Source organism: Podarcis gaigeae (genome assembly GCF_964106915.1).
Source record: "Podarcis gaigeae genome assembly, chromosome: 15".
Classification (NCBI taxonomy): Eukaryota; Metazoa; Chordata; class Lepidosauria; order Squamata; family Lacertidae; genus Podarcis; species Podarcis gaigeae.
This window is the reverse complement of record NC_139692.1, coordinates 41,578,710-41,598,699: the sequence shown is the minus strand read 5'-3', so window position 1 is coordinate 41,598,699 and position 19,990 is coordinate 41,578,710. Positions and strand designations below refer to the sequence as shown.

Genomic DNA, 19,990 nt, shown 5'->3' with positions numbered 1-19,990 from the left:
TGAAAGGACAGCTCAGCCTAACAGCTGATTCTTATTCTTTCAATTAAACTGCATAACTCTATTTAGCCCTGTGCTTTTAAACTTAAGTGGCAAGCTCATCCTTTTGTCTGTTAACCTACTCACGTGGGTCTGTAGAGGGTTAAAATATAATTATATTCCCTTACCTACTAAATAAAACCCATCACTAGTAAACTTTTTTTGTGGTCTGCAAATATTCGTGGGCTATTTGCCCTGCTCCCACCAAGGTTGCTTTGACATCACTGTTCCACAACTCCCACAGCAGTTCCTCTTTGTGTGACTTCTTCAGGGGTAGCTTAATGGCCCATGCAGATGCACTAAGCTGCACCTTTTTGTTTTACAAAGAACAAACGACTGAGACTCGAACTTCCTGCAATCTGGAGTGTATACTCAGCTGTCCCACCAAGGTTGCTTTGACATCACTGTTCCACAACTCCCACAGCAGTTCCTCTTTGTGTGACTTCTTCAGGGGTAGCTTAATGGCCCATGCAGATGCACTAAGCTGCACCTTTTTGTTTTACAAAGAACAAACGACTGAGACTCGAACTTCCTGCAATCTGGAGTGTATACTCAGCTGCCATCCATTTCATGTAGTTTGAGCTCCCACAATTAAAAAGTACCAGGTGTTCGCTTTTTGGATTGAACGCTGTTCCTCTCTAACAACATCTGGCGTAATTTCAACATTGCTAAGATTTCTTCCAAGGGTATTGTAGTGACAGATGTCTGGCAATGCTTGTGGCAGGTATGGAACTGAAGGGTCTAGAAATTGAATTGAGCAAAGGGAGTTACAGAATGAGGACATGGTACATGATTCATGTTACAGAACGATCTCGTTTCAGAAGGGTCAGAAAGGGGATAAGCACCAACAAAGTAACCCATATTAGGCAGCCCATAATTATGTACATTATTCCTCAACAGATGCAGTGTCTTTCTGTCATATAACTTAGGAGCTAATTATTGATCCCAGAATGAGTTTGAGTGAGGGGTACCACCTCCTAAATCTCCAGCAGTCACTAATAAGGCCAGCAGTTTTTGAAACGCCATGTTTGAATGAGGTCTAGCTCTAGCTAGCCAAACTTATGATTACATTTTGATGTGTTAATTTTTTTGATACATGGTCAGGCAAAGGAATCAATGACATAAGCTTTTATTATAGTATTAATGTATCCTATGTGGTCAGCAAACAAAAAGCACCATACTTCTGTTTTGTTTCTGGTTTTTTAAAGGCATTTGAACTTTTTCAAATTACAGGATAATTTACTCCACTATTCATTTTTGTTTTATATTTTTTCCGTCATCTTCTTCCTGCTTGGTAAGATGAAGCCTTCTTGCAGGCCCGCGTTACTTCTGAATTCTTAAATGAGATATTTCCTTGATGTTTTCTAGGCATTACATTAAATGTTGTTTATTGGTGGGGGGGAAATGTAAGGCAAGACACGATGTGGCCTTCTTCCACCCCAAACTCCATATACCTCTCTTATGCCTAACAAACAAAATGGATGTTTAGATCACACAGCAAGTGAAATAATATGTCTACTGGACCAGCTAATGTCCAAAATAGAAGTTGGATGTTGCTGGACCACTCCTCCTCCCATCATCTCTGGGTGTGGAGGTCAAGTTAAATGATGGGGGGAAGAATACTTTTGGTGTAGATCACTGGATTTTTATATTAGATTTTGTATTTCTGGTGATAATTTCCCTTGAAAAATAGTGTTATGCTTAGAAGCTGGAACATGTTGGGATCCTTCTATGTTTTTTAGACAATGTGACTGTCCAACCCTGTTTTGGCTGTGCTGTGCTATATAGGGACTATAAAACTTTTAAGTTTTTTTAATTGTTTTACCTATACCGTATTTTTTGCTCCATAGCACTCACTTTTTTCCTCCTAGAAAGTAAGGGGAAATGTCTGTGCGTGTTGTGGTGCGAATGCCTGCGGATGGCGGGGGGATCTGCTGCAGTCGTGAGCAGAGGATCCATTGTGCCCCTTCCTTCCCTCCTCCGTGGTTACAAAGCATGGATCCACATGGATCCTCAGGATTTTTGCATTGGGCTACCCCAAACACACCGTCAGATCACATGTCTGTGGCCACAGCATGAACCACAAAAATAATACATCCAGTGTTTCGTTTAGAATATTTTTTTTCTTGTTTTCCTCCTCTAAAAACTATGTGCGTGTTATAGTCGGGTGCGTGTTATAGAGTGAAAAATACGGTAATTTTGTTTTATTTGTTTTGTAAACCACTTTGAGGGTTTTGGGGGGGGTTACAGTAAAGCAGTGTAAATATTTTAAGAAAAAATAATTTATGCTGCAAACCACCTGTAATCTTCAGATGAAGGACAGTTTATAAATTCAATAAATAAATCAAGCATGCAAGCAAGCATGCAGTTGTAGTATGAGAATCTTCATCTCATGTTATAGCATTCTTTGTAGGTGAGGGAGAATGTTTCACAAACTTATTTTAAGGCTTATTTTATAACCTCATTTATGCCATCTCGCAAAATGGAAAAAGAAAAAGAAATGAAAATCTGATAGCAGCTTGTGAAGGACACACGCTGTTCCTATAAAAGAGCACTCTTATTCGCTACATTTAACTGTAGAGTCATTGGACTATCTTCCCAGATCACAGCCTCTATGAATGTTCTATCAAACAAAGGGAAGAGTCTGATGGCACAAAACAAACACATTTCTGTCCACAGTCTGATGCACACAATTGGCTGCTTCATTGCAGTTACTGAAAACAATACAGTGGTACCTCGGGTTAAGAACTTAATTCATTCTGGAGGTCCGTTCTTAACCTGAAATTGTTCTTAACCTGAGGTACCACTTTAGCTAATGGGACTTCCCGCTGTCGCCGCACAATTTCTGTTTTCATCCTGAAGCAAAGTTCTTAACCCGAGGTACTATTTCTGGGTTAGCAGAGTCTATAACCTGAAGCATCTGTAACTTGAAGCTTCTGTAACCCAAGGTACCACTGTATTATCTAAGAGAGGGTGATTGGCTGGGAATTGCACTGTCACAAAAAGCAGCGCCACCCATCCCTGGAGTGGACTATCATCTCTCTTTAAATGAAGTTTTAAGAACTAAGTTTGACAAATAAGCATTTAAATGAATGAAATTAAGTTAAGCTTGAAAAAATACTTTTAAAAAGGTAGAAAGCCATCTAAAGTTTGTGGGGGAGCATGACGGGATTTTCAGATGAGTGTCATGTGAATGCAACTACTGCTTTCTCTTCTTTGTAACGGGGTTGTTTTTTTCATTTTCACATTTAAGCTGTTTAACATAGTTGCATTAAGATATATTAGAGCATATATGCAATAATTACATAAAATTAAAAACAAATAAAACAATAGACACTCTGATAATGATTTATGAATATATGAACAAAGTTGTGTCAAATTGTACCAAATTTATTACAGTTATATCAGATATGAAATGATTTATAGTAATGTGTATTGCTTAGATTGGTGATCAAAAGTAAAAGGTATTTTGTATCAAAAACAATTTGAATTTATAGGTATTTACATGGGACTTGGGTGGCGCTGTGGTCTAAACTTGCCGATCAGAAGGTCGGCGGTTCGAATCCCCGCAACAGGGTAGGCTCCCGTTGCTCGGTCCCTGCTCCTGCCAACCTAGCAGTTCAAAAGCATGTCACAGTGCAAGTAGATAAATAGGTACCGCTCCGGCGGGAAGGTAAACAGCGTTTCCGTGCGCTGCTCTGGTTAGTCAGAAGCAGCTTAGTCATGCTGGACACATGACCTGGAAGCTGTCTGTGGACAAACGCCAGCTCCCTCGGCCAATAAAGCGAAATGAGCGCCGCAACCCCAGAGTCAGTCACGACTGGACCTAATGGTCAGGGGTCCTTTTACCTTTTTATAGGAGGGGGAGAAGGAAAAATATGTACTTCACACACACCAGACTGTGCTGTAAATTATGGGTAGATTTCTACCATATGCCTTGTGACTTTATTGATAACACAAATAACACCAGACTGCATAAAAATTGTCATGTTTCTATTGTCCTCTTGCTACTTTTAGGTTTTGGGTCATTTTTTCCAATAATAATGTTTGCCAAATTGCATTAGCCACCTGTTTTCTAATGTCAGGGCATTTTGTAGAATGGAAGTTCCAATCCTAACCACTGAGGTTTACTGATAAACATGTGTGTTAAAAATCTCAGGACATTTTACACTCAACACTAGACATTGATTGATTGATTGATTGATTGATTGATTGATTGAATTTACACTGGTGCATATGTGCATACAGTTTTTTAGAAATCCTATTTTACTAAATTTCTAGATCATCCATCAGGGCCGTTTACAATATTCAGTTAAAATAAATAAACCAATGAGTACAACAAAACAATTAAAACGATAATGCCTTCAGAAGAGACCTTGATTCAAGTGGCCCTACCTTGTAAAATTACACTATTTAGTTTTATGTGGCTGTGTTTTGTTTTTATTGTGTTGTATGTTTTAATTATTTGTAACCCAACCCCCACCACCACCACCACCATTGAAAGTCCATTTAGAGGCATATATGTGCAAAGACTGTAAATATTATAAGCTAATAAGAAGTCATGTAACATTCAGTGGTTTTATATTAGATAAGTTTCCTGCAGCAATTGCTGAAAAGACAGATTAATATTGCATTTTAACTGGGCACTCTCTATTCCATTAACACTTTAAGGACACTTTGTTTCCCTGAAACACATTTTATTTGCCATCCTTTTGCTGTCTAAACACTGTCTGTTCAAATGGAGTTACACAACATTTAAAAAGACAAATCTGCTTTATTTTTCTCCTCTATGTGTGCAGTAGCTCTGATTTCACCGTGTGTCAGAAATAAGCACACTCTGATTTTGCCAGCACTTTGGGGCTTAAAAATAACAGCCTTCACCTGCTGTGGAAAAACCACTAGCCAGCCATAGGTTAGAGCAGATCAGTGTGCTAGCAAGCGGGGGAAGGTGGTGTGTGCAGATTGAGAGGAGAATCTTCAGTGACACCTCCACCAAGAATAGCACACTCTTAGCATCCCTTATGTGCACCGGTAATCCGTTCAAAGCTCCACAGGCTGCTTATCAAAGATGGATGCTCCTCTCTCTGGCTGTCTCTCTGCCAAGCATCTTTGAATAACACAACCTCTAGCACTAAGGAAAGACCCAAAATCCTTACTGGTACTTAAATGCTAGAACTGTGGACAGTCATTTTTATTAGTTGATTTTTCTTCTCTAGCTTTATTAAATGGACTTGCATCTTAACAGAATCACAATAAAGTTGCATTTTCTGAGGTATGGAAGGAATTTCAGTAACCTACAACGTAATAAGAGCTCCTGCTTGTTGGGAGGAACATCCATCTTTAATATTTTATTGTGTTTTGTATATACGGAAGAGGAAATGTCATGGGTTGAGGTGCAGCCGAAACTGAGAAGCTTTCAGCAGTTCTGAGTTTTTCTTACTAATTTTTAAAGTTTTATTAATGTGCTCAACAACAAAAACTACACACCCTTACACACACACAAAATATGTGTGAGAAAAAAATACAAAAATAATATAATAAGGACCACTTCATACCTCTTGAACTTGTCACAACTATAATGTTTACATTAACCTTATTTACACACTTAATATCTATCTATCTATCTATCTATATTTGTATCTCTCTCTATATATATCTACAGATGCACACATACACACATTCTTAAAGAATATATTACGTCCTATGGTAAAAACCTTATAAAAATCAAAGTTGTCAAATCATTCAGTTGCAGAGATGAATCACAGGAAATACCTTTATTCAAAAAATTGCTTCATTGTTGTTTTAATGATCTCCATATTTTCAGGATAGTAGGGGATGCTGAGGATGGTAGATTTTGCGTATCTTTCTCATAAAGTGTATTCTGCACTCTATTATTTATCTATTTCTTAGAAGTGATTGGTTTGTAATCAGAGCAAGATAGATAGATAGATAGATAGATAGATAGATAGATAGAATCAGTCCTATATAGTAGATCTTGAAAAATAGTTGAGGTGGTACAGGGAATATTAGAAGCACTGAAATATGTAAAGTACATAAAAGGTAACAAAAGCAAATATTGAATTTACTGGTAGCTGCAAGACCAGGTATGGGAAAGCCCAATCTGCTCCATGAAAGCATGAATGCTAGCAGAAAGTTTGGTACTTAAATTGTCAAACCTTATAAATGTATCACAAATCACTAGTTAAGTTTTTAACTCTTTTGATTATTTAATTTATATATTATTTAATATATTCAAAATATCTCTAAGCAGTGTACAAAAAACTGAAGCAGCAACAGATAACTTAAATAAAGTATTACAAAAATACACAGGTACATCCACCCAATCCAAATAACTTTATTGTACTAGCCATTGATCATGACAAATCTGAATCAAAAATAAATACAAGCAAAAGGGGTGTCGTGCTATTTAGCTCTCTGCATCTCCCTTGCAGTTCACTGCTATATTGTCAAGGGTCTTCTTTCTGATCTTTTTGGCCTCCAAAGCAAAAAGGGCAACTTTATGAGTCACTGAGAAGCCATAGGACCTTCTCTGCCGGGGAGAGACATCTTTCCCGTACGGATGGTAAGGTGAGAAATCACCTCCTGCAGTTGCCCTCATATTCTTCGTATGGTACCCTTTTATATCGTCCATCTAGGACGGTGGAGGGCATAGCTTGAAAATGCAGCTCAGTAAAAGGAAATCTTAAGTGAGTCTGGCTGGAGATTCAACAGGTAACTGGCTCTAAAATGGACCATTTTTAGAAGGGAGAACCAAGGAGAGAATTTAGAGGATTTGACTGCTTGCAGATCACATAGTAGTTCTGTCCAGTGACACCAATCCCTTAACTGGCATTTGTCTGTGGATATAATCTCCTCTAGTTTATGTAAATAATAAGAGTTCAAATAATGTTGGGTGTTACATTTCCACCATTTGGCTGTTCTCCAATTCCACATAGCACAGGGCTGGCGAGCGCTTGCAAGGCATGGAGGACAGTCTTTACAGGTAATTAAATCTGGGGCAATCAGCTCTTGCGGTTAACATTGGCCATCCAGCTTCTGTGCGTAAGAGTGCAGCTGCCATTTCCTTGGGTAGGGAAAACAGTCTCTTGAGAAATTGGTTTTGCACCATCTCTAACCCTTTAATAGCACTCTCATCCTTGCCCCAGATTTCAACTCCATAAAGCATTTGAGGGATCACTTTACTGCCAAATATTTTTCTGCTCTTTGTGAAGTCAAACTTCATCAGAGCCCCCATCTCTCTCTTCCATATAAAATGTGAAATAAAAATGTTACATTAATACAAAATTACTAATACATATAAATCAATATCAGCTCATTTTCCTTCAGACACACCCTTGCACCAGCCTCCGGGCTCTCACCCAGGGTCCAAACAAACTCTCAGCTCACCTACAGAAGTCTCACAATGAGAAGAATTTTTAAAACAGCAGACATCACTCTAGTCCCTCACTCTAGACTTGCTTTTTATTGGCAGGCCCAAGGTGGATGGTACTTGCTCAGGCTGCCCACAGCTGCATCCCATTTAGCTGCACTTTTCACATCCATACAGCAGGTTTGTTGAGTTTCCCAAGGGGTCCAAATGATGGGGAAAGGGCCCCCCTCTACTCACAACTCTTTCTTCATCCTCTGTCCTTCATCCTCCTCGTGCTGCTTTTGAGACCATAGGAGTTCACTCGTGTTTAAATGTAATGAATCAGCTCAATATCAAATAGATAATTGTTTTAACTTGTTGTATTAGGTGCCATAAATAAGTCGCACTCAGACTCCAGCACCTGCCCTTCATGCAGAAGTCGACTGGCTTTTGATTAAAAGAAAGGCTACATGTGGCACTGGAATTTATTATATGGTATCAGATGAATGGCTGGGAAACAGGCATATATTTCCTCAAGTAGAATGGAAAACCAAAGTGGCATTATTTATTGTCTAACACAGGTGTGCCATCTACCCATACTACTGCTGGGCAAAAAATAACTAAGGGGCAAATTATATGAAGGCTAAACTGGAGAATATATAGGTACAGCAGCAACAATTTAAATTTTCTCATAGCTATTGCCTTTTTTTTTTTTAAACCAAGGTTAAACTAACCAAAGTTAGTTTTCCAACCCAGTAACACTGCAAAACATGTTAAACATGTACTTTGGAAACTGTACATCACCGAGGACTAATTTTACACCTGACATTTTGCTTTAGTTTAAGAAATAAAGCATGGACAACATTGTATGGGGATTATGCTTGTGTCTATTTTTACATTGTGTTGAGGAGCATCACACAGACTGAAACAATGAAAATATGTTCCCTGGTACTAGTTTGAAGTTATAGTACTGGAGGTACTGAATTGCATGGTTGTATTTCAGAGTAATAGAGTGACATCTCCTCCACTGTTTAGCAGTCAGATTCTTGCCTAGTCTTGGCTGGCAGCGCACAGCAATCCAGTTAAGGTTCCTTAAGAAAAGCCTCTGGAAAGAGATTCCGATGGTTCCTAGTCAGAAGCAGAGGGACGGCCCCAGCTGATCACTTCCCTGCTTGCACTGCAGTCCTGGAAAGCCTCTCTAAGAAGATTTGCAATGTACAGATGTCAAAGGCAATTAATTCTGTGGCCGTCTGTTGGTATTATTAGAAGAGCATATCCTGATGCAGGAAGGGGAGCTTTCCTGGAGATTTCCCCCCTTTATCTTGCCCATCAAAATTGTCGAATGACTGTTTTATGAATTTGGTGGCTTGGTAACTTTTGTATTAAATTTAGAACAGAAATAGAACTATATAGAATAAGTGTTTTTTATAGAGATCTCTACCTTACCCTCTGACTGGCTCTCTGATGTTACATGGAGCCATTAGCCCAGACAAATGTAATAAGGTGGCATGAGCCTATTTCAGGCTGTTTCCCTCTAAAGTTAATTGATGGAAGCTGCCTGCCTTCCAGTTCAGTGGCGTTATTCCCAGGAGTACAGGAGTGCAGCTGTGGGTGTTGTGCCAAGTGCTTGCATTGCCAAAGAGTCAGAAGAATATACTTCCAAAACCATCTAATTTATCTAATAACACCCTGAGTAGCTTTTGTTGAAGCCAGCGTTGTCAGGGTATTAGCTCGATATTTTGGCTAGATACAAGTGTGCAAGCTTCACAGGTGTGGACTAAGCAGACCCACATAGGTAGCTGTTGGCAAAACCCAGTCACTTGCATCTCAATGGTTATTTTCTGGTAATGCTAATGGAAAAGTTACATTTTAAAAATCGTGGGAGGATTTCAATTTCATTTTTGTGATAGGGTGAAAAACTATAGCTCATTAGTAGAGAAAATGTTTGCGTGAAGAAAGTCCCTAGTCTCTGCAACCTCCAGTTTTATAAAGGGTTCAGATTGGAAGAATCTCTACCAGAGTCCCTGGAAAGCAGCTGCCAGTCAGAGGAGACAGTACCAGTGTAGAAGAACAACAATTTGGTCTCCTACAAGGCAGCTGCCTACCCTTGGCATACCTTGCTCTATCCTGATGCTCAGTTTAGCTTTCCATAATGACCTGAACTGGGACTGTTCTCAAATAGCATATATTCTCTGCCAAAACATTTATTTTTGATGCCACTGGCAAGGGGCAACTTGCAGCTTTAGGAGCATGTGACTCAGTAGGAATTGGTGTATTGCCTTCCCCACCCACCAGCACCACTGCCAGTCGACAGGCAAATGAGGAGAAAATGGCATTTGTGGCACCTGAAGGGTCTTTTGAGAAAAGAACAAGGATAAATGACTAAGGAAGTCTACTGCTCCTTGTTCTTTTCTCAAAAGACCCTTCAGGTCATCTACCTGTATGAACAGGGCTCTGCACTTTTTATTATTTTTAGTATTCCACTATATATGGTAAGTATAAGGCCAGTCTGCTTCCAAACACGCTTACAATCAAAGGTTTGCCAGAAAGGAGAGAACAGAGGGACAGGCAAGAGCAAGCAGGGATGAATGAGAGAAAGTGTAGCATGTTTAGTTTTTGTTGCAGTTGAAGATAGCTAGCTGTGGGTGTAATCAAGGGATATTACAAAAGTTGGGGTTTTGTGGGCTGCTTTGAAGGAACAGAGACTAATGGAGAAGACTTCACACAAGAGGGAATGGGATCAGGGAATTAAAACCTTGTTCCTTTTTGTATTTTTAATAATCAGGTTTTGTTACTTTAGTATGAAAGCTACCCAGGATATGTGTGTGTGTGTGTGTGTGTGTGTGTGTGTGTGTGTGTGTGTGCGCACACACACGCACACACACACACACAACACACACAATGCTTAATTTATGCATTCAGATTTTATAATTTGGTTTGCCTTTACATCAGATTTGTGAATGGGTGGCTACATATATTTATTTGTTGACTTTTGTTGATTTATTTGTAGCCCTTTTCTCAAGAGCCTCCTGAGTCTCTTGCATGCATGAGATGAAATAGCAACAAATTGTGATAGTTTTCAGGGACACAGGAGTTCATTGTAAATATGCACACACAGATACACCTCAGCTAAATAAAGCGATTCATTTTATAAATCTGTGATTGCATTTTGCGCATGCTGGAAATGAGCTGGGAAGAGCATGTCAGAGTGCATTCATTTTTGCTGATGGATGTGGAGAGCCAGCATCTTGCTGCGTGCTAAATGGTATCCAAGGATTTGCCTAGTGCCAGGAAAAACCAACCCAAAGACTCTGTAATATCCCATGCTAGTCGTGGTTCATTAGTGTGCATATTACTGAGCTTTGAAGTCACTGTGTGGGTAGTCGGCACAACTGCTGATGCTGAGAAAGGGCTCGTGTTGATGGCATTTAAGTTAAAGGGCTAGAACTTGACTCTTGACAGGATATCATTTGGTGGATATTGTTGGTATTTTATTTTTAACCCTATGCTTAAGTCCCGTATTTTTCCATGTATAAGACGAGTTTTTTTGCTAAATAAAAAAAAGTAAAAAATTGGGGGTCGTCTTGTACACGGAACATGGGCATCCAGGGGGATTTTTAAAATATTTAAGCATATGTCCAGGATTTTGGCTTGGGTGGGCTGAGGTTCCTCCTGCTGCCGTCCCCCCTTTCTCCCCCCCCTCCGGGCTGCACGCTGGCGACTGGCTCCTGAAGCCCCCGCTGGTTCGACCACCGGAGCAAGAGCAGCTGCCACCTCTGCTGCTGAGAGCTGCCTCAGCTACCTGTCCTTGCCCTTCTTTCCTTTTTCCCCCCTCTTCCCCTCTCCCACTCCCACCCTGCCCCCAGCCCGCTCTCCACCTTCCTCAGCTCAGTTTGCTCCATGGCCTGGCCTGGCACAGAGTGGGTGCTGCCTTCCCCCGGCTCTCCTGCCTGGGAGCCTCCTTCGCCTCGCTTCCCCGCAGCAGCAGCTGCCACTGAGGGGGAGCATGCAGTGCCCCAGCTGCTGCCTTTGCTTCTGCACCACGGTGCACTGCATGCACCCCATGCTGGAAACTTTGAAGGCAATTGCCCCAAAAAAGATTAACTTGCCACTGCAGATCATCCAGATTTTCACTTCTATTTTAGGGTTTTGTTTTCTTAATTTTGGGTTCAAAAAAACAAGGGTAGTCTTATACATGGAAAAATACGGTAACTTACATAAACATGAAATGCTAAAAATTGAAATAGCCTGGAGATTTAGCATATGCACTTAAGTTATAAATCTCTTTATGTAATGACACTCCAGATTTACAGTTTCAAAAGGCTGCTTGTTGGCAAAGGCAATCATCTGGGAAGCACTGAGTAAAGTGGCTTTATAATGGGACTAAGAAGGGCTGTAGCTCAATGGTAGTGCACCTACATTTTGCCAGATTCCCAGATTCAATCCTCAGCATCTCCAAGTAGGGCTGGGAAAGACTTCCTGTCCGAATTCCTGGAGACCTGCTGCCAGTCAGTGTCATCATCACTGAGCGAAATGGACCAATGACCTGACTCTGCATATGGCAGCTTCAAATGTTCCTAATGGGTGCAAAGCCAAGGTTGTTACTACTCAAGAGTGTAAGGTGTCAGGGTAGGGGTGGGTTACTGAGCTCTAAGACATTTGGACAGAGAATTTTTTCTATCTTCCCATAACCCCTGTTTCAATTTCCATGTTGTTGCTACTAGGGAAAAGTTGTGTTTAGGCTGCAAAGTGTTATACACCATAATAAATAAGATTTGTGCAGAGTTGTACTTGTGGCCATGTTGGGATCTTTCTAGTAGGTCCACTTCTACCTCTAAGCAGATTGGAAAATATGGCAGATATTACTCCAAGGGAAAGATTGCAGTAAATAGATGTGCATACGCTGAGGATAACATTTGATGCTTAGAATCAGTAGTGGAGTATTCAGATTGCCCCACATTTATTATTACAGCCTTAATACTTATTATAACCCTGTTAATTCAGTATTGAAAACAGTAGTAGTATCCAAATACTTGCAGACGGGATTGCTGAAAGAATAGTGGTTTGCTTAGTGGCCACCTAGTGCATTAAAAGCAACTGAGTTTTGCATTGTGGACTTGCTGGTTCACATCTGAGAGTCTTGGACACCCTTCTCCATTAGATCTCATTTGCACGTGCCAGTAACACCAAAAAGAAAAAAGTGTGCTAGTGATCTAGCTCTGCAGTGGGTTATGTGGCAATTTTGGGAGAGGGTAAACAAGATAGCAAGCTGAACAATACAGCCTTTCAAAAGAAAAAGACCAGCCCTTAAGGTCCAGCTTTTTCTTTCGAAGTTCTTCTTAGGAAAGATGAGACAAAGGACTAGTGCTATTTGTTTTCAGTTTGGGCAAAATTCACCTTATTTTAGTTAGTATTGTCCTGTGTGATTCTGTGCTGTGGAACTTGCCAATTACCTTATTAGCAGGAAAAAATGATTTTCCCAATTCTACTTTCTCTTCCAGTAATTGCCCTTCATTTTTGGCGGCTGCTTTAGCCCGTGCAACCGCCGATGAAGTCCTCCAGAGTGATCTTTCAGCACATTACTTGCCCAAGCATGAGGATAGCCCCGATGGGATCATACGTAAGTACCTTATATACAGTATCTTTTTGTAAAGCACTTTAAGGTTTTTGCAGTCAAGTAGTGTATAAATGTTATGAAATAAATAAAATCCCAGAACATGATGAAATGTCAGTCCATCTGCTTAATTATCAACCCCAAGTCTCTCCACTCCTTTTGGCTTTGATGCCATGGAGCATGATGCTTAACTTGTCCCCGCTCCCCCAGCAAAGAACAGGAACAGCAATGCAAGCAGAATCCTCTGATTTGCATCTTACCTTTGGACAGTTGTTTATGGGGTGGGCATCCATTGTCCTAGGTTATTCTAAGGGATATTGTGTTTCTTCATTTTCCACACATTATTCTCCTCTCAGAAAATTCAGGAGAATTTCAGAGGGGTCATTGCTGTTTTGACATTTGCAGCACAATGTCTTTCTTTTTAAAGGCAATCTTTTAAAAAGCAAAAGAAACTTTCCCTTTTTACTTGTTTGTATTTATGATGCAGCAAAACTTTCCATCCTCCAGCCATATGCTGTAATTCATTCTGGGTTGTGCTGACTAGGCTCCCTCTGCGGGCTCCCCAGAACGCTTGTTACAGTGAAAGATAGCCTCTCATAGGAGAAGCTGACAGGGTGTTTGTTGTTCAGCCTGGAAAATATATTGTCATCCTTCCCTCCTTTGCATTTGCTTAAAATATAAAAAATTAAGTTCATGTGTTATTTACAGCAGAGGCTAATACTGCCTATACTTTGCCCTCATTTGTAGGTCTTTCTGCCTTTTCCAATCCTGTGCAGGTGAATGAAGCAGATTTGTCATTGTTCTGGCTGAGCAGCCCTCATTAGTTCCAAATTGAGATCTGTTAAAACTTGCATAAATATTTGACAGTCTCCAAGGAAATGTTGACATTTTTCAAACTAATCATTCTACACAGAATATTTGAGAGAGCTGGAAATTCCTTGCAGCTGCCCTATTTAGAATGTCTTTAAACTTGTAATGTACAGAGCCCAACACGCTAATATCAGTTAGCAGAATGAGAACATGGGTCAGCACCAGTGACTCTGTGGCAGAATCATATGCAGAGGGCAGTGGCTCAGATACAGGGTTGAGCAGGCAGGGATTTCATATCCCCATTGGCATACAGCTTCTCGGTGACTTAAGGCAAGCTGTGAGCCTTAATTTCCAATTTGTATGTTGGAAATAAGTCCTGCTTTGTTTTGAGAAGAGGAACTCACAAGCATTTCTGCATTATAAATGCATGGTGATTCCATAAATTACTTAAGCTAGTTGGTAAAATACAAAAAGGATTCTTAAAGCATGAGAGGTTCTTAGGAGGACTTCCCAAAGCGAGTTACCATGTGGTTTCTTCTGAAAGCCTTGACCTTCCTCTCCTTCTTTGATGGCTTTAGGAATGAACCTGAAAGTTATACAAGTCTCACCTGAATTAATGATGGCATAATCACAATCCTTGTTTCATATTGATTTTTATTCTTTGTATTATATTTATATTGAGCTCAAGGAATATTCAGCTAGCATAATGAACTCATCAGCTTTCAGTTGCAAACAGCTGCATAAGCACCCCAGCAGCTTTGAATTTTGGTATGTCAAAAGAATATGCAAATCTACCATTGGAAATGGGTCACAAATTTGCTTTTCTTCCTTCACATGTCCCGTTCTGCAGCAGTTGTCAGCTAGCCAATTGCCATTGTTGGGTAAAATGGCTGGGCCGGGTCTCCCACTGTAACTGATGCAATTAAGCAGCACTTCCAGCCCTGATGGTTCCCAGGCAGCAGGGGGAAGATGAAATGGTGCATGACATAGGCAGGATGACAGCTGACTCAGCCCTAGCTTGGCACTGCAACATTAACGATTGATGAGTAATTTTCAGCTGCACGGGGGTGGATAGCCTGTTGAGGGCTCTTTTTTTAAAAAAATATCTGAAGCAGTAATTATTGATGATGCTACACTGTGTGTGCTATCCACAGGGGGCTGCATTTAAAGTTTCAGCACAGCAAATGGGCACCTTCCTTCAGAGGGGTTTTCTGAAATGTGCAAAGCTGCAGGAAAGACAGTGCCTTTCTCCAGGGTATTGGGTGGGGAAGCTCTGCAGCCAGTGTGGTGTTTCACTTGTGGGACTGGCAACTGCCTAGACTAGAGGAGCGGGCAAATCACCATGTGGTTTGCTCTGATGATTTTGATGTTGGAATATTCGCTACCTGCTGCCAGGAAACCCCATTGGGGTTGGTGCTAGAAAATGAGGAGAATGGAAATGAGCAACTGGTTCCTCAGTGGTGACTACATTAGAGATGTATCAGGCTGGAGAGCTGCCAAGGAAGTGTGCCTGATTATCTATTTGCTTCAGGATTGGCAGACACCAGACAGCTGGTTCTGGTCAGTGTTTTGCAGCTGAGATGCAACCCAAAAGACATATTGCTAATCCTAGAAGTTCAGAATTATGTAGCAGCTGGTTAAAATGAGATTGGAAAATAAATTTGGATAAATGAACTAAGTGGCTAGAAGCAGACTTCAATCATAGTGTTTGGTTTGATAGCTCATGTTCTGACCCATCCATCACACCAAATTGTTCATTACCCCAGCATTGTATTTGAGAGCTCACCTGGTCCATAGCTAACAAGGAATTATATGCAGGCAAATAAGCATGCTGGCAGCAGGATGGACTCTGTCCTCCTCTGTAGCCACCATGGAAACATGTAATCCCCTCCCCCCTGCTGCCCAGACTACTACTTTTTTGGACTTATTTACAAAGTTAGATTAGAGGTTATTTCTGTCGAGTGACAAAGGCATGCAGTTTCCCCTGGCTACTTTTGGTGGATAAATCATGCCTACTTAAGGTTCATTTTAAGATCGTGAAAGCACAAAAGAAGGTAGACTGTGCAAATACTACTGGGGACCTCACTAGTTGTGTAAAGGGATCTCTGCATACGATCTGCAGAGTGGGACTGGAAATTAGTATGTAGTTTTGTTTGCTACAAGCACATGACATAGTGTTGATACATTTGAAAATTTCAATAAAACATAGACAGAAAAGAGGTTATCTGTTTAGGGGTGAGGAACCTGGGGTCCTCCAGATGTTGCTGGACTAAGTTTCCCTCCTGCTGACCCTGGAGCCATGCTGCTGGGAGTCCATCAATATTGGGGGGGGGGGGTGACACACAGGTTTCCCACCCCCACACTGGAAGTTCCTGGTCAGCACAATGATGCTTCTTATTTCAGCAGAGACCACATGTCCACTCTTCTCTTCTCTTGTATCCGTTCTCTTAGAGGTAGAAACAGTGAAGCTGGCTCGTACAGTGTTCAGCAAACTCCATGAGGTTTGCAGCAGCTGGGTAAAGGACTTTCCCCTCCAGCCGAAGCCCCACCGTTACTACGAAACATCCATTCATGCCATTAAGAACATGCGCCGCAAGATGGAAGACAAACACGTCTGCATTCCAGACTTCAACACCCTCTTCAACCTTGAGGTAAAGAGCTTTTTGAGGAAAGGAGAATGGACGGGAGGCAGCTAGGACACAGTTATCAAACCTCAAGTGGGACAAGAGCCAACAGATCCCTGGTGTGTTCTGAGACAGAGAGAAATTGGCACTTGCTGTACCCACAGATAAGCTTACTGATGTTGATGTAGCTAATGACTGTCCAATCAGAGAACAGAGAAACATCACCAAACCAGCAACCCAGTTGCAACCACTTAATCAGTTGTTGTCGGCTGCAGAATAGTCGTCACCTAGCTCTTTATTGAGTGTGGTTCTTTTGTCCCCCAACCCCAGTTAAAATGCCAGCAGCTGAAGCTGTTTGCCTGTGCTTTTTGATGAATATAAGAAGAGCCTACTGGATAAGGCCAGTAGCCCATCTAGTCCAGCATCCTGTTCTCACAGCGGCCAGCCAGATGCCAGTGGGAAACCAGCAAACAGGATTCAAGCACAAGAGAACTCTCCCCATTTGTGGTTTCCAGCAACTGGTATTCAGAAACATTGCTTCCTCCAACTGTGCATGCAGAGCATGGCCATCATGGCTAGCAGCCGTTGATAGCCCTTTTCTCTATGAATTTGTCTAATCCTCTTTGAAAACTATCCAGGTTGGTGGCCTTTCTCAGCCTCGTTCTCAGGGGTTCATCATATCAATGCCCTTCTCTTGGCAGGATCAAGAGGAGCAGGCCTATTTTGCAGTATTTGATGGCCACGGAGGAGTGGATGCTGCCATTTATGCTTCCATCCACCTCCACGTGAACCTGGTGCACCAAGAGATGTTCCAGCATGACCCTGCAGAGGCACTGTGCAAAGCCTTCCAAGTGACGGATGAACGCTTTGTGCAGAAGGCAGCCAGAGAGGTGAATGAGCAACATTAAATCGGGTGAGGGTGGAGGTTAATTCTGAAAAATCTGCTCAACAGTTATTTGAGCCTATCTAAATGGCCTCCCCTGAGGAGTGGGGATTAAAGGGGTTTGGACAAAGATTTCTTTCTGGGGCAGCTGTTTGTGCCATGAGATCTGCAACAGGGAGCACTTCTGCAGCCAGCCACAGAATAAACAGTTCTTACCTGGAGCAACTTGTGGTACAGGTTAATCTTCCAAATCTTCTGAAGGCTGTGTGTTTTGGTGGAAGGGTGGTTCAAGCTGGGGGCAAGAGTCCTCAGAGAATTACGTCCACTTTATTGGGGCTATTTCACATTCTCTGCAGTGTTTTGATTAATGTGCCAGCATATGCAGAGGCACAACTCAGAACGGCACATTGATGCATTAGAGCAACTTGGTAAAATCTTTGCTTGTTACTCCATAGGCTTCAAGTATACAATAATAATAATTTTATTTATATGCTGCCCATCCGACAGTAAATAGTCCATCAATCCAAACACCTGCTTAGTTCACAGTCTAGCTGCAGTTGAGATGTGTGTTTGAAAATGCCTGAAGCAGCCAGGCAGCTTCTGCCTGTCTATAGCAAGACTAAGGCTCTGTTTTCTCCCTAGAGCTTGCGGTGTGGGACCACAGGTGTTGTGACGTTCATCCGAGGGAACATGCTGTATGTGGCCTGGCTGGGAGACTCCCAGGTGATGCTTGTCAGGGGGGGCCAAGCAGTGGAGCTGATGAAACCTCATAAACCGGATCGTGAGGTGAGCCTTGCCTGGGATAATGGCGGAGTGGATGGTTTTCTAGCCCCACAGGAAGGGAAACAGGTGTGGTGGTCACTGCACCATTTATATAAAAGCATTTCTAAGCAACTTTGGAACAAATACAACATCATAAGAAGATAAACAGTAAAACAGTATTAGAAAAAAACCCCAAAACCAAATGATAGTCAAATGGTTCAGCTTTTTGTGCCAGGAAAAACAGAAGAAAAAGATGTGTCTTTTGAAGCAACTGGTGGATGATGGCAGTCCCTCTGTACTTCTGATTTGGGCTCTGTCAGACCCTCACTGTCCAGTTGCCTACTAGCTACTGTAGTTAGCCATTAATTTAGGGCCAACATATTTCTACTTCAGAGGGAAATGGATGAAAATTGCCACATTAGTTAAATTGTAGTGTATGAGTGTGAGAGAAAGCATGCACTGAAATATTTAGGAGAATCCCCAGCATCAGCCTTTGACCAGCTTATGTGTTCCCTTCTGGTTTAGGATGAGAAGAAGCGCATTGAGGCCCTCGGCGGCTGCGTGGTCTGGTTTGGGGCTTGGCGAGTCAATGGGAGTCTGTCTGTCTCCAGAGCCATTGGTAGGAAACTGAAATCCTGTCTTCTGGTCTATTTTATTTTTCCTTCTTCATTTTCTTTCCTTATTAGCCCCTATGAGTTTTAGTGACTAAATATACCGTATTTTTCCCTCTATAACACGCAGATTTTTTCTCCTAAAAAGTAAGGGGAAATGTCTGTGCGTGTTATAGAGCGAATGTGTGGTCCCTGGAGCCGTTTGTCCCAAGTGCATGGCAAAAATCAGGCAAAAATCATATTGTGCCATCACGGAGGAGAGAAGGCTGCTGCTTTCCTGCATTTTGCCTCAGGGTCTTACTGCCCACCCTGTTCTGTTTCAGTTGCTGTTTGCTCAGACGGAACAAAGAGCAGTGAAATCCCCTCCCCTCCAGGCAAGTAGAGAGGAAAGCAGAGCGTCCGCTCCGGTGCTGCTGCTGCTGCTGCTGCGTCTGGGGACTCGGCAGGCAGCGGAAAACATGCAGATGAGAGAGAGAGAGAGAGAGGGCTGGCTTGAGTGGGTGGGTGGACTTTTGCCTTCCTTCCCCCCCCCCTTTAAACCCCTCTCCTGCATTCTTAGCCAGCTGCTTCTCCGCACACCCCTCCCGTGCTCCTTGTCCCTTCTATATTTTTCCTTCCCTCCCCACTTAAAACGTGGTTACAAAGCACGGATCCACATGGATCCTCAGGATCTTTGCATTGGGTCAGCCCAAATTCACCATCAGAGCACATAGCATGTCCATGGCTACAGCCTGCCCCCCAAATATCACGTACCCACTGTTGCCTGGGGCTGCAATGGTGCAAAAACGTGGTTACAAAGCATGGATCCACATGGATCCTCAGGATCTTTGCATTGGGTCAGCCCAAATTCACCATCAGAGCACATAGCATGTCCATGGCTACAGCCTGCCCCCCAAAAATCACACACCCACTGTTGCCTGGGGCTGCAATGGTGCAAAAACGTGGTTACAAAGCATGGATCCACATGGATCCTCAGGATCTTTGCATTGGGTCACCTCAAATTCACCATCAGATCACATAGCATGTCCATGGCTACAGCCTGCCCCCCAAAAATCACGTACCCACTGTTGCCTGGGGCTGCAATGGTGCAAAAATGTGGTTACAAAGCATGGATCCACAGGGATTCTCAGGATTTTTGCATTGGGTCACCCCAAATTCACCATCAGATCACATGTCTGTGGCCACAGCATGAAGCACAAAAATGATACATCCACTGTTTCATTCAGAATGTTTTTTCCCTTGTTTTCCTCCTCTAAGAACGATGTGCGTGTTATGGTCAGG

The 19,990-nt window shown here is 42.0% G+C and overlaps 1 protein-coding gene across 1 annotated transcript in view; it reads left to right on the top strand.

Annotated features, from left to right (window-relative positions):
• The window catches only part of PPM1E (protein phosphatase, Mg2+/Mn2+ dependent 1E), an 88,357-nt gene that overhangs the window by 61,557 nt on the left and 6,810 nt on the right, over positions 1 to 19,990 (top strand). The window contains exons 2-6 of the mRNA XM_083715104.1: positions 12,907 to 13,025; positions 16,281 to 16,480; positions 17,155 to 17,343; positions 17,979 to 18,122; positions 18,624 to 18,717. Coding sequence (XP_083571230.1) covers positions 12,907 to 13,025; positions 16,281 to 16,480; positions 17,155 to 17,343; positions 17,979 to 18,122; positions 18,624 to 18,717 — 746 coding nt within the window. The remainder of the gene's footprint in view (positions 1 to 12,906; positions 13,026 to 16,280; positions 16,481 to 17,154; positions 17,344 to 17,978; positions 18,123 to 18,623; positions 18,718 to 19,990) is intronic.